The sequence below is a fragment of the Mesocricetus auratus genome, unplaced genomic scaffold, assembly GCF_017639785.1.
Source record: "Mesocricetus auratus isolate SY011 unplaced genomic scaffold, BCM_Maur_2.0 Super-Scaffold_100019, whole genome shotgun sequence".
Taxonomy (NCBI): Eukaryota; Metazoa; Chordata; class Mammalia; order Rodentia; family Cricetidae; genus Mesocricetus; species Mesocricetus auratus.
Genome location: NW_024429200.1, coordinates 18,634,416 through 18,646,767, shown reverse-complemented (window position 1 = coordinate 18,646,767; position 12,352 = coordinate 18,634,416). Strand labels below are relative to the sequence as shown.

At 41.4% G+C, this 12,352-nt stretch overlaps 1 protein-coding gene across 1 annotated transcript; it reads left to right on the top strand.

The window, feature by feature from the left end:
* Positions 1 to 10,125: 10,125 nt before the first annotated feature.
* LOC121133013 (40S ribosomal protein S21-like) lies at positions 10,126 to 12,015 on the top strand. The gene has a single exon (XM_040728661.1). The coding sequence runs from the start codon at positions 11,505 to 11,507 to the stop codon at positions 11,799 to 11,801; it is 297 nt and encodes a 98-aa protein (XP_040584595.1). The 5' UTR covers positions 10,126 to 11,504; the 3' UTR covers positions 11,802 to 12,015.
* Positions 12,016 to 12,352: the final 337 nt, after the last annotated feature.

Here is a 12,352-nt window from a genome sequence, read left to right as displayed (position 1 = left end):
GTAAGGGGAGTGGGAGGATCATGGCTTGAGTGTCGAGGCGGAAGGCTCCCAGGGGCTCATCTGGTAGAACTCCCTCATAAAGCACTTCTTTGGAACATGCAGTGATGAGATAAAAATTGAGCAGATGGAAGTAAATACTGTTTACAAAGTCATAAAAGCAAACAAGCATTTTATGAGAAAGTTACTAATACGTGTTCTGGCTAGTTTTAGGTCAACTTGACACAAGCTGGAGTCGTTAGGAAGGAAGGAGCCTCTGTTGAGAAAATGCCTTCATAAGATCAGCCCGAAGGGAATTTTCCTAATTAGTGATTGATATGGGAGGGCCCTGCCCATGGTGGGTGGTGGCATCCCTGGGCAGGTGGTCCTGGGTTCTATGAGAAAGCAGGCTGAGCAAGCCCTATGGGAGCAAGCAAGTAAGCAGCATTCCTCAGTGGCCTCTACATCAGCTCCTGCCTCCAGGTTCCTGCCTTTAGTTCTGCCATGACTTCCTTCAATGAAGGACTATGATGTGGAAGTGTAAGTTAAATAAATCCTTTCCTCCTCAAATTTTAGTCATGGTGTATTATCACAGCATGCATATTAACTATGACAATATGCATATTTATATGCATATTTACAATCTCTGCTTCCAGGAACAGGTAAAATTCCTGTTTGAAAATGCAAATGAGGCTGGGCTTTGGTGGTTCATGCCTTTAATCTCAGCACTCGGGAGGCAGAGGCAGGCGCATTTCTGTGAGTTCGAGGCCAGCCTGGTCTAGAGAAAGAGTTCTAGGACAACCTGCAAAACAATACAGAGAAACCCTGTCTCAAAAAATAAAAAACAAATGTAAATGGTATATTGATACCCTTCAAGACTTTTAGAAAATAGCCAATCAGAAATCTTCTCAGGGTGTCCAGTGGGGAAACAGGCTAGCCAATTGCACTCTGGCTAGTAATATAGTATTGCTATATGATAAAATGTCATTCAGGATGGAAGGAGAAGGACGCAAGAAGGGTACTTGGCTTGGAAGGAGGAGTTGTGACCATTATTTTCAAGTAACAACAAAATTCTGCAAATGAGGCTACTTCTGGGGGACATCACTCACTCAATTACACACAACAGAAAAGTTACAGTCATGGTTAAGATCATAACAATGGAGGATTCTCTTTCATCATTCAAGTGGGCCCTACGTTCTACCTAAATATATTTGTAAGAGAAGCAGAGAGAGACAGAGAGAGAGAGAGAGAGAGAGAGAGAGAGAGAGAGAGAGAGAGAGAGATCACATACATACAAAAGAGAGACAGTAAAAGACAAGACTGGAATGATAGAGCCGCAAGCCAAGGTATGTTGGCAATCATCAGCCACTGGAAGAGGCAAAGAATGGCTTATTCTCCAGAACCTCCTGAGAGCATGCCGGCTTGTTGATATCTTGACTGTGTGCTTCTGGTTTCCAGAATATCGAGAGCATACATGCAAGCTACAATAATTTATCATAACATCCAAATTGGAATAATGTGGAGACAATCATTAAAGTCCTCTCTCTCCCATCTCCTAATCCAGTCCTTCCTCTGTCAACACATCTCCCTCTTTATCATGATCTCTCTGAGTCTCATATTTATCTTTCCACACATAGGAACATGTGTGAGCTGGCAGGCAAATATTAATTGTCTACTAAAGAAAAAAATTCTCACAAATAGTTTTGTTTGAACTTACAACAGATGCTATGTTTCCCCCATAAATATCACATACAACTCGGTAAGGCACCATTAATGATGGACTCTTTGATTTCTCGTTTTTAATTTTGTTTTGCTTTGTTTGAGGCAGGGTCTTACTATACAGGCCCGGCTAGCCTGGAACTTACAGAGAACCTACTGCCTCTGCCTCCCAAATGCTTGGGATTAAAGGTGTGTGACACCACAACTGGCTAAGTCTTCGTTTTATTACATATGACAGTGCTAGAAACATTTCTCTCCTCAATAGTTGTGTAAGCTTGCTGAACAGGAGATCTAGTTTTGAATGTGATAGATTCAATTTAAAAACAAAAACCTCTAAAAGACTGCTTAAATTTCTCTATGGTTTTGAAATTATTTTAAACTTGTAAAAAGCACAGTGGCTAGGAACTCATACAGTTCTTTTAGAGGACCTTGGTTCAGTTCCCAATCCCCACATTGGTCAGCTCACAACAGGTCCAAAACCCAGTTCCAGGTACTTTGACACCTCTGGTCTCTAAGATCACCCACATGTATCACACACGTATACACACTCTCTCTCTCTCTCTCTCTCTCACACACACACACACACACACACACACACACACTTTTTTGGGGGGACAGGTTTCTCTGAGTAGCCCTGGCTGTCTTGTACCTCTGTCTGCAGAAGAGGCTGGCCTTGAACTCAGAGACCTGCCTGCCTCTGCTTCAGAAGTGCTGAGATCAACGACATGCATAAATACCACCTGGCAGTAGTAAAATAGTTTTTTGTTTTTGTCTTGAGACAGGGTTTTTCTGTGGCTTTGGAGGCTGTCCTGGAGCTAGCTCTTGTAGATCAGGCTGATCTTGAACTCACAGAGATCCTCCTGCCTCTGCCTCCCTCCTGAGTGCTGGGATTAATGGCGTGTGCCACAACCACCTGGCAACAAAATATTTTTAAAAGCATAAATATAGTATAGAATTAATATCCACTTGCGGTAGCACCAGTTCCCCAAAGGCAGAAGTAAGACATGTAAGTGTGCCTATAACCCTAGCTAATGTGCACCAGTGTCCTTCCATCTCTACATCTGCGTATCTCTATAAAATAGGAATTGACTCATGAGATTATGCAGACCAAACAGTTGTGCTATCTGTTGTCAGCAAGCCAGAAAAGCAGGGGATTTCAATCTGAGCCCAAAGCCCTGGCTGGACTTTTTCTCTCCTACTGGTTGGAAAGGGCAGAGAAGGACAGCCTGGTTCTCTGGAGGCTGTCCAAAAGTCTGTTTTAGGCAACATGATAACCTTTAGACACACTTTCTGAGATGAAAAGCAAGCTCTTTGCTTTTCCATCCATTGTTCCATATATTTTAACAGGATGGTCAAGTAGCCTGCGGTGGAACCATAATAGGATAGTCAGACACCCCTGGGTGTCCTTGCCTACTCATTTATTTAAATGAGTCAATAAAGCTCCAAATATTCCAAGTCTATGAGAGGGACAGGATGAGGCCATATTGCTACCTAACAGTACGGACCTTTAAAATGTTGAGATTTGAATTCAGGAGAAGATGGATGGCCCTCTCAGCCATAAAGGGGATTTGCCTTCTATCTGATTTTCTTCAGGGCCTTAAAAAGATTAGATAATGGCTGACCCATTGTTGAGAGTGGATTTTTAATCATTTCACTAACTCAAATGTTGATCTCTTCAGAAAACATCCTATCCACACACAGAAATCTTGTTTCCCACCTCTCTGAGCATTTCCTTAACCTGTCTGATTGACACAGAACAGTTATCATCCTCATGCCTTTCAGATGCTGCTGGTATCAGCATCTTAGTAACCGTGGTACAATGATGGAAGCCAGGAAGTATTTTTGGTTTAATCTACTAATTGATCTTGAGGATCTCATCAAAACACTGTGGCTCAAACATTTAAATATGTCAGCCCATGGGGACCATTCTCATTCAGACCCCCACACACATATTCACCATGGCATGTGTTAGACTTCAAATGAAAACCTGTACACATACATATACACAAACATTGTACACACGCCCATACACAGCACTACATACTTTTTTTTAAAAAGACTACCCAAGCAAACCTGCTGTTTCTAGTGTTTTTTACTTCAGAATTACCACCTGGTTAGATATTCAAGACTTCACTCCCTTCTCCATCCCCTTTTGATATTCAAACCATTATCCTGTTATACATAATTCAACAAGCTCCATCATATTGCCTAGTCATTCAATTTCCTGTCATTCCCATTAAAATCACTGTAGCTCACCTACTTGTCCAGCTTCAACCCAAACTGTGAGTTCTTTCTTGCTCCCCAAACTCCTGCCTGAACCATTGTCTTAATTATAATTTTCACTCTGGGTTTGTTTCCCCTCTTCTACTAATGCCTACTCACCATTCAAATCTAAACACAAATGGCACTTCCTAAAGGGGGAAATGTATCATTCAAAGTTTGCATTTATAAACAAAAGCTTTTTCTGATAAAAACAGGAAAGTTAGAGACTGCATTAAAAGGAGATTTGTAGCAATGAGATGGGATGCTTGTGTCTGCTATTGAAGGAAGTACTATCATGATAAGCCATCCTGCCTCCATCTTAGGCTTGAATGCTATCTCAGAGTAAAAAAAGAAAACTAGACTCATTACTGTTTCTCAAGGATTGGGCTATGCCCCACCTATTAACTTAACTACAAATGGTTGTGTACTGACTGTACCAGGAAATGGCAATCATGCCTTTACTTCAAAAGGTTATTAAGACTACATTGTCATGACCACATTGTTACAACTACCTTACAATCTTGTTATTATCACCTTACAATCATGTCTTTGTTTCAGGAGGCTGTTATGACCAACTTGTTATGCGTATGTTCTGAGTAACACAACCTGTTTGCCTGCCAAATCACCCATTTGGAAACCCCTACTCCTGAACTATAAAAACCCTTCTCCTACCCATGTCCAATGCTGATCTCTTGAACCCTGCTTTTAGGGAGAGACAGTCCACATACACAAGTTTTAAAAAGCTTCCTTTAATTAATCTGGCCATGATGATTTGTGTGGGTGTCCCTGTCCTCTAATCTATGGGATTATCAGCACATAAGAACAACACGTTAATCACACACAGAAGCTGATCTGGAGCAGAAACTGCCACCACAGTCACTATGTGCTACTTGCTAAAGTCTGACCACTTCTAGGTTCTATAATCCTGAGCAACAACAGGGTATCACTTCCTATCTGGACAGAATCTGGAAAAGATGCGCTAGACTTTTTTTTTTAATCATCTGAGATGAGAGGCAGTTTCTGATTCCCTGGAATGTCAGAAATTCTTAGACCAATTGTTGGGAATTGAGATACTGGTTAAGAAAAGAGAATTAAAAATCTCTACCATAAAATTCCTCAGGAAAATGGAAATCAGACTACCACAAGATCCAGCAATTCCACTCTTAGGCATATACCTAAAAGATGTACACTCATATAATAAGGACATCTGCTCAACTATGTTCACAGCAGCATTATTTGTAATCACCAGAACCTGGAAGCAACCCAGATAGATGCCTCTCAACTGAAGAATGGATAGAGAAAATGTGATACATTTACACAGTGGAGTATTACTCAGCAGAAAAAAAATGGAATCTTGAAATTTTCAGGCAAATGGATGGCACTAGAAGAAACCATCCTGAGTGAGGTTACCCAGTCACAAAAAGACAAACATGGTATGTACTCACTTATATATGGATTTTAAACATGGATCCCACCACCAGAGAGTCTGGGAAGCAGGGAGGACCCTAAGAGAGATATGCATGATAACCCAGAGAAGGGTTATGGGAGGAGATCTCCTAATTGGATCGGAAGCAGGGAGGAGGGGAGAGGAGAGGACATGGTAGAGCAGGAATAGAGGAGAGGAGAGAAGGATGAGAGATACCATAATAGAGGGAGGGGAGATCTGGCACTAGTGAGATTTTCACAAGAATGACACCAACTGACATTAAGTCTACCTTAAATGCCCTCCCCTGATAATGAGACTCTGGAACTGGAATTATATAGTGCCTTAGCATGGTGAGAAACATGGCAGCATGCAGGCAGACATAGTGCTGTAGGACCCGAGAGTTGTACATCTTGATTCACAGGCAGCAAAAGAGGACTGCAAACCACATGAGACCTCAAAGTCTGCTCCCACAGTGACACACTTCCTCCAACAAGGCCACACCTCCTAATAGGGCCACTTCCTATGGGTCAACAATTCAAACGCATGAGTGTATGGGGGGGGCATGCCCATTCAAACCACCACAGCCATTGAGATATCTTTCCATTTCCCAAGTTATTCTTTCTCTCCTCTAACTCCCTCCCTCCCACCCTCCTTCTGTCCTTCCTTCCCTCCCTTCCTCCCTACCTTTCTTTCTTTCTTTCTTTCCTTTCCTTCTTTCCTTTCCTTAGTGGTCATATATATTTAGACTCTAGGTGTTGTTTCCTAAAGACATAAAAATCCAGGACACAAGGTCTGAGGCGCTTTAGTTTTATAGTAGTTTCTCTATGGAAGTATGTTGTAGATTCTTTTGTAAGGCTCTCCACCACCATGACACAAGTGACTTACAAAACTGGAATTTGTTGTCTCAAAGTTGTAGGGGGCTGAATCTGAGGTCAGATGACAACAGGACTGCTCCTGGCTCTAAGCCTGGTGCTTCTCTCTCAGCTTCTGGCAGGCGGGGCACCTGATGACAAACCGTATCTTTTCTCTTTCCCTTTCTTGGGAGAACACCAGTCAGGATTAGGGAGGACCCTAATGATCTCATTTTTACTTGGTTACCACTATGAAAACCTCATATTCTCCAGATAAGGGCACATTTTCAGGCTGGGGCAGTTAAGATTCCACCTGTCTCTTCTCTCTCTCTCTCTCTCTCTCTCTCTCTCTCTCTCTCTCTCTCTCTCTCTCTCTCTCTCTCTCTCTCTCTCTCTCTCTCTTGGAAATGCAGGGTTGAATACACAACATACCCTGTCCTGGAGAATGCCAGCAGCTCTCAGACTATCTGCAATTCGGGCTGCAGGACTGGGTGATTTGAGCAAGCCAGGACACTGCCCAGTGACTGTCAAGAAAGAGTGGTATAGACAGGCTAGGCTTGGCAAGGCGAGCTGCAGACAAAGGGAGACTTGTACCCAGCGCAAAGATTGGGCTTCAGGATGCCCAGCTCTGCTCACACAGAAAGCACCACTGAAAATGCCAGCTTTCAGAAACAAGGAACAAACCTTTGCCCTAATCTTGTGAAATTAGATCTAATTATCGTTAGTTAAGGAATTAAACAACGTGGACATAGTTAAGTGAACTAAAATGTAGTCTAATTCTCTCCTCTTTGAAGGCTTTTGAAAAATGAAATATTTATATTTGATTCATCATGGGAAAACAGACATGAAGATACTCTAACCAGTTACAATCATGTACACCGTGCAATCTTTTAGTCTCCTGTCTCTTCATGAGATTAGCCCCTGTAAGGGATAAAATGTTATACTTACTTGTTTCTGTCCATGTAGGCAAGAAATAAATATACTTGTAGTTCTTTGATTTTGTTGTTGTTGTTTTTAGAGACAGGGTTTCTCTGTGCAACCCTGGATGTCCTGGAACTTACTCAGTAAACAAGGCTGGCCTCGAACTCACAAAGATCCACCTGTCTCTGTCTCCCAAGTGTTGGGATTAAAGACATGCACCACCACTGCCCTGCCTTTGATTTTTTTAAAAAGGTATGCATGTGTCTGCATGAATTTATGTGCAGTGCATGCATGCAGGCACCCATAGTGGACAGAGATCATTGAATACTTTGGATCTGGAGTTACAGTTAGTTATGAGACACCTGAAGGGGTTCTGGGAACTGAATTCAAGTCATTAAGCACTCTTAACTACTGAGCCATCTCTCCACCCTTACATTTGATTGTTTCTTGTTCCCAGAAATTACCACAGGTGTTGACAACATAGTATGGTCTCAAGAGATATTTGCTTATTAAAGGGGAATGAGGTAGCATTATAATAAATTCATTTATTATATAGTCAAATGCTCATCCAGCTATTTGTAACTAGCAATATATATTAAACTGCAGATAATCACAGTTTGGATATGAGTTGAAAATTTGACTTCCATCCATTGGTGCTATTTTGAGAGGTTCTGGAAACTTTGGGAGGTGGGGCTTGAGAGAGGGGGTCACTGCGGGGAGGTCCTTGGGGTTATACTATTATTGGCCCCCTCTTTGTTTTCTGTCTGTTCTTACATGAATAGCTTTCCTCTCCCACGTGCTTCCAGTGACATGGTGCTTTGCTACAGCCTGTGGAAGTAAGTGACGTGGGCTGAACTACATACAATAGTGAGAGAGCCAACCAATCTCCTTCCCTTGAGTAAATTATGTTTTGCTCATAGTGACACAAAAGTAATTCATATAAACAGGTATAAAAGTATAGCCTAAGAAGTTCTGAAGAGCAGGGCACAGTGTCACACACTTCCTCCCACCCCCAACTCTCAGGAGGCAGATGTAGGTAAATCTCTGTGAGCGTGAGGCCAGCCTGGTCTACTTACAGAGTTCCAGGACAGCCAGGGCTACACAGAGAAACCCAGACTCAAAACAAAGAAACATCTCTCTCTCTCTCTCTCTCTCTCTCTCTCTCTCTCTCTCTCTCTCTCTCTGTCTCTCTGTCTCTCTGTCTCTCTGTCTCTCTGTCTCTCTGTCTGTCTGTCTCTCTGTCTCTCTGCTCTCTCTCTCTCTCTCTCTCTGTGTTCTAAAGAGGTTGCAATGTAGTTTTTTCATTCTTCACTTATTGTGGGTTCATCACCCAGTTCCCAAATATTCACCCAGAAACTTATTCTTTCTTATGAATGCCTGGCCTTAGCTTGGCTTGTTTCTAACCAGCTTTTCTTAACTTAAATTATCCAGTCTACCTTTTGTCTCTAGGCTTTTATCTTTCTCTATTCTGTATACCTTTCTTTCTTTCTTTCCTTCTTTCTTTTTTTCAAGACAGGGTTTCTCTGTATTGCTTTGGAAGTTGTCCTAGAACTTTCTCTGTACACCAGGATGGCCTCAAACTCACAGAGATCTGCCTCCCTCTGCCTCCTGAGTGCTGGGATTAAAGGCGCGCGCCACCAATGCCTGACCCCTTCTTTCTTTCTTACTCCATGACTTGCTGTGTAGCTGGTGGCTGTCTCCCAATGTCCTACTCTCCTCCTTTTCTCAAGCTCCTTGATCTCCTCTTGCCAGATTTTCCTTATTCTCTTTGCCTGTTAACTTTGCCTATTCTTTTTCCTGCCTAGCTATTCAGCTCTTTATTAGACCAATCAAGTGTTTTATCAGGCAAAGTAACACAGCTTCACAGAGTTAAGCAGATGCAACATAAAAGATGCAACACATCTCATCATTAAACAAATATAAATGAATGTAACACAACTTAAAATAATATTCCACAATATTACAGTGATGAAAATTAGGTAATATTTGGTCACAAAGAACTCATGGTTTATAAGAAACAGTTAAGTAACTCAAATGCAATATACAAATACAGAGTATAAGAATAACAGTAAGCTACCATCAAAGAAACTTCCTCCTGCAGGAGACGAGAACAAATGGAAAGACCCACAGCTAGACATTATGCAGAGAGTGAGACCTTGGAACATTCAACCCTGAACAAGATGTCTTCTTCAAATCCCTCAGGGCTCAGGGACTCTGCAGAGAGGAGGCAGAAAGGGTGTAGGAGCCGGAAGGAATGAAGGAAACAAGGGTGTTGAAGTCAACATGATCCACACACATATAAACTCATAGAGACTGAAGCAGTATGCACAGGGTCTGTGTGAGTCTGCACCAGATGTGGTCCTATAGCTGAACAGAGATGTAGACACATGCCTCCATCCCTAACCCAGAAACTATCTCCAATTGGTAGCCAATTGCAAAGAAAGTCTAGTTTCCTCCATGGGAGTCTTACTGGGGAAACAAACTACTCTTAAGGGCAGGTTGTATGCCCAGCAGTAGATGACAAACAGAAAATGAACTCAGCTGCATCTTTGGAGGTTCTTTGTTTCATGATGTTGTGCCAAGGTTCTTTTCTTTAAAATTTTTTATTTTATTTTTATATTATTTATATATGTCTTTTCTTCTCTCTTTTTACTCTACGGATCCTTTGTGTATATATTATGGCTTCCGGTTTAGTGTTTTTATGGGATTCCTGAGGGTGCAAACTAGTGGGTCTCTATTTCTTGAGCCTTCTCTTGGACTCTTTTCATGCTGTTTGTTTTGTCCAATTCCAATGTGGTAGTTTTTGTTTTATATTACAATATTTCATTACTATTGCACAGAAGTCTATTATTACATTCTGATGAGAGACAGAAAGTGGATGGATCTGGATGGGAGGTGAAAGAGAGAAGCTGGGAGGAGTAGAGGGAGGGGAAAACATGCTCAGGATATATGGTATGCTTACAGCATCTGAAGAACATGTGTGAAGAGACCTCTCTTCAGATGAAGATTGGGATTCTGGACTTGAGCCTGTGTGAAGCAGACCTGAAGTTTATTGTGAAGAGATTTTTTTCAAATAGATTTAAACACAAGTTAATAGAGGGAGAGGCTCTTGAGGAGAGAACAAGATAAGCCCAAACACATGTGGAATTCCCAAAGGTGAGCTGTGTTTATCTACAGCTAAATGTGTTATTTTGAAGGCCCTTGAATTTTGTTTCAGAAAGGGGCTAAGAAATGTTTTCCTTCTTTTTTGATGTTTTAGTTTTATTTCCATTTCTGTGATAAAACACCCTGATGATAAGGGTTTATTCATCTTACAATTTATTACCCATCACTTCGAGGTAGTCAAGGAAACTTAAAGCAACGAATACATTCATTGAATCTACAGTTAAGATCATGCATTATAGTGTTAGCTCACTTTCACCTTTTTTAATATAGTCTAAGACCCAAACTAGCAAAGGGTGCCACAGTGGGCTCAATAGTCCCAAGTCAATTAACCAATGGAGAACTCCTTCCCCACAGACATGCCCACAAGCCAACCTGATCTAGATAATTTCTCATTGAGAGTCTTACATGATTCTAGTCTGTGTCAAGTTGACAAATAAATTTAGCCCTTGTGTTTGTTTCTGTGTAATCAAGCACATATCCTCTGCACTTGGGGACAACCAAGCTTGTTTATAGAAGTGAAGGTACACATGGTTTGTTATCTGAAAAGAACAACAGCCCCAGAATTCCAGGAAGATACCTGTCCTTGTGCAAATGGGGCTTACAATTTAAAGGTTTTTTTGTTGGTTTGTTTAATAGATCTCTTAAACACAGTAATTTAAACTTAAAACTTAATGTTAGCCATCACAAAATAAATAAGCTACACAAGGAAGAAACTACAAGCCACTATATTATGCCCATGGTAAATTTATCTCCAACTCAATGTATAATACAAATTTTGGTAATTCTAAGGGCACCTGTCAAGGAGGCAGGAGCACCTCTCAGAGATTGCAGTAGAAGGAAGTCTGAAGTGGAGACAGGCAGTACTTGGTATAGTTTGTTTTTTGAATGTGCCCAAAGTTCATGTGTTGGAGTTGTGGGCCTGTGTTACTTTCAGGAGATAGTGGAACCTTAATGAGGTCCCATCTAATGGGAGGGAATCAGGAAAGGAGGGGTTTGTCTTTGAAAGGAAATTGGGGTCCTGACTCATGCTTTATCACCCTTTGCTTCCCAGTTGTCATGATGTGAGAACTTTCCTGTCACATATCCTTGCTTTCATGTACTACCTCATTACGGTCATAAAAACCAAATAGCCATGATGGGGGATGTCATTTTGTATGCTGTGATTATGTTTCTCTTATTGGTTGATGAATAAAGTTGTTTTGGCCAGCTTTCTCTGCTTCCCTGGCCTAGAGAGCAGGCATGGTCTCGACATGCAGAACGACGCCGGTGAGTTCATGGTCCTCAACGTGCCGTGGAAATGCTCCGTGAACAACCATGCATCCATCCAGATGGATGTGGCCGAGGTTGACAGGTGCACAGGCCAGTTTAATGGTCAGTATAAAACCTATGCTATCTGTGGGACCATTCACAGGATGGGTGAGTCAGATGATTCTATTCTCCGACTGGCTAAGGCTGATGGAATTGTCTTAAAGAACTTTTGACCAGAAGAGATGGGGGAATATTTGTCATAAATAAAAGTGAGAAAATACAAAAGAAAAAAAAGTTGTTTTGGCCAATGGGCAGGCAGGATTTTGCCAGGTGGGAAATCCAAACAAGGATAGAGAATGGTAGTAGGTGGAGTCAAGGAGAACATCATGTAGTTACCAAAGAAGCAATTGATCCCAGGGATCACCAATAAGGCAAACACCCGTAGAGATAGACAGATTAATAGAAACGGGTTAATAATTAAGAGAGAGCTAGTTAATAAGAAGCCCAAGCCATGAAGCCTCTGTGTGTTTATTTGTGACTAAAAGCTCTGTGACTGGGTGGGACAGAAACTTCAGTCTATATAGCCAAGAGACCAGGGATTGAAACCTTTGGAAGCAGGGGTCATAAGCTTTGCTTTGTAAATTTGCTTAGCTCTGGTATTTCTGTCACAGTGATGGAAAGTTGATCAAACACACATCTAATTTAATATTAATTTGATTTTCCAAATACAGCTGATCAGTTCATTAATAAAAAATGAAATTTCAATATGAGTGAAAAATAATCT